The 2,040-nt window shown below is 61.1% G+C and overlaps 1 protein-coding gene across 1 annotated transcript in view; it reads right to left on the bottom strand.

Annotated features, from left to right (window-relative positions):
- Nucleotides 1-446: 446 nt before the first annotated feature.
- The window catches only part of CNKSR1 (connector enhancer of kinase suppressor of Ras 1), a gene marked incomplete at its 5' end in the record, with an annotated part of 1,952 nt that continues 358 nt past the window's right edge, over nt 447-2,040 (bottom strand). Inside the window, 6 exons of the mRNA XM_010081053.1 lie at nt 447-647; nt 735-928; nt 1,140-1,254; nt 1,331-1,395; nt 1,553-1,626; nt 1,723-1,824. Of these exons, the coding sequence (XP_010079355.1) occupies nt 447-647; nt 735-928; nt 1,140-1,254; nt 1,331-1,395; nt 1,553-1,626; nt 1,723-1,824 (751 nt within the window). The remainder of the gene's footprint in view (nt 648-734; nt 929-1,139; nt 1,255-1,330; nt 1,396-1,552; nt 1,627-1,722; nt 1,825-2,040) is intronic.

Genomic DNA, 2,040 nt, shown 5'->3' with positions numbered 1-2,040 from the left:
AGGTGCCAGGGATGTCACAGCCTCTTGAGGATGGTTGCACATGGCAGGGGTAGGGGCTGGCGGTCACTGCAGGGACATTTCATCACCAAGAACCACGGCACAATCAGCCCTCATCGACACAGTTTTATTTACAGCAGAAGAGACCCTGGCCAGGCTGGTGTGCGTGGCGGGGGCACGTTCTTCCAGGAAAATGCCCCTGGTGCAAATATGCAGCTGAGGCAAAATGTCCTTGAATAAAGTAAGACTGTCACTGTAGTGTCCCACCCCAGGGAGGAAGGATGTAGCAGAAGCCACTTATCCTGTGACAAGTCCACGCTGGGGGCTGAGCCTTCAAAAATATCCTTCATCCCCTTGCGAACCCCCCCAGCACGGGCAGAGCACTTTGCTCCTGCAGCACCGTGATTTTTATCAGCAACAATTCATGCCAGAGAGGTCCTGGTGCGTTGTCAGGGTTCGGCCGCCTCTTCGGGGGGTCCATGCTCAGCCCCCAGCCCCTCATCATCATCCTGGCCGTGCTGCCGTGCCCCCCACTCCCGCAGCTCCTGGTACAGCTCCTGGTGCTCTTCCTTCCAGCGCGTGAACTTCTCCGAGGTGAGCGCAGCATCGCTGAGCAGCTGCTCCAGCGCCTGCAGCTCCTCCAGCTTCGCCTGCAGAGAGGAAGGACAGGTTTTGGGGTGTCAACCCATGGGAAGGGGGCTTTGGAGGGGGGAAATCAGGGGGCTACAGGCTCCCACCTTGAGCGTGCTCTGCAGGGCTCGCACCGCGTGCACCTTCTCGTTGATGTGGGGGTTCTTGTTGCGCCGGACGAAGGATTTGCGGCACTGCTCCTGTGTCAGGAACCGCTGTCGCCCGATGAGGGACACCCCCCCCTGCTTCAGACACTGCATCAGGCACTCGAGATCCTCCCCGGCGTTTTTTTTTGAGGAGGCTCTTGTAGCAGGGGGGCAGCCCCAAAACTCCATGGAGCTGCCCCCAGGTGTGACCCTGCCCCGAGAGCATCCCGAGATGGTACGTGGTTCACACTCAAATACATCCCAACTGGAGTTAGCCCCCCAGCACACACACACGTGCAAAATGGTGGCCCTAACTTTGATTAAAGGGTGCACACAAGGTGACAGATGTCACCCCCCAGCACCTACCCATGGGTGAGCTGGGCCGGGGGCTGCCCTGGGGGCTGCTGGCCACGCTGCTGGGCTCGCTGCTGGCTGGGAAGAGCTGGGATTTCTCTGGGGTGTTTTGCAGCCTCTTCTTTGGCTGAGGGAGAGACGGGGCAGGGGGTGAGGTGAGGATCCTCTGTCCCCTCCCTGGGATGTCCCCTAGGGCCACTCACCAAGTCACATCCATGCCTGGGGGACTCGTCATCGGGGTCCTCGGCTTCTGTCTCGCTGTAGCAGTCTGGAGGCCACGGGGGGGAGGATGGTGGGAGAGGAAGGTCTCACATTTTCCCCAAATCATGGGCAAAGCTCCCCACGGTCCCACGCAGGGGCCACAGCTCCAGCCACGGGTGCCCCACTGGGCCCCCCAATCTCCCACCCCAGGAAGGGCCCATTACCTTCCTCCCTGTCCGGGACCGACTGGTGGGCCAGCGTGTACTTCGTTTTGGCTGTTATCAGGCGACTGACCCACCTGGGGAAAGAAAGGATGGACGGACAGACAGAGGGTCACGGCCAGCCCGGGGCGGTGGGACCAGCACAGACTGTCACCGGCCAGCGCATTACTCACATGCTCAGATCAGCCAGCGTCTCTGCAGCGAAGACGAAGGGCTTGTACCTCTGATGGGAGAGCTGGAACACACTAGAGGAGGACATGCCCTTGCTGCTGGGGCTACCCAGCACCAGAGCCAGCCCCAAGCCCCCGATCAGCCCCCCCAGGCTTTTCCCTGCCGTTGGAGATGCTCCAGTCCAGCCCAATTAACCCCAGTAGCACAACATGTCTTGCTCAAAGCGTGGGCTTGTGGATTGCAAGATGGGAAGCCCTGCCAGCCCTGCGGGGACCCCACCAGCCCCGTGGGGACACCACCAGCCCCCTGGGAGCACACTC

Source organism: Pterocles gutturalis, unplaced genomic scaffold, assembly GCF_000699245.1.
Source record: "Pterocles gutturalis isolate BGI_N339 unplaced genomic scaffold, ASM69924v1 scaffold4879, whole genome shotgun sequence".
Lineage (NCBI taxonomy): Eukaryota > Metazoa > Chordata > Aves > Pterocliformes > Pteroclidae > Pterocles > Pterocles gutturalis.
Note: the sequence above shows the minus strand (reverse complement) of the source record. Positions and strands in the feature narration are given on the sequence as shown.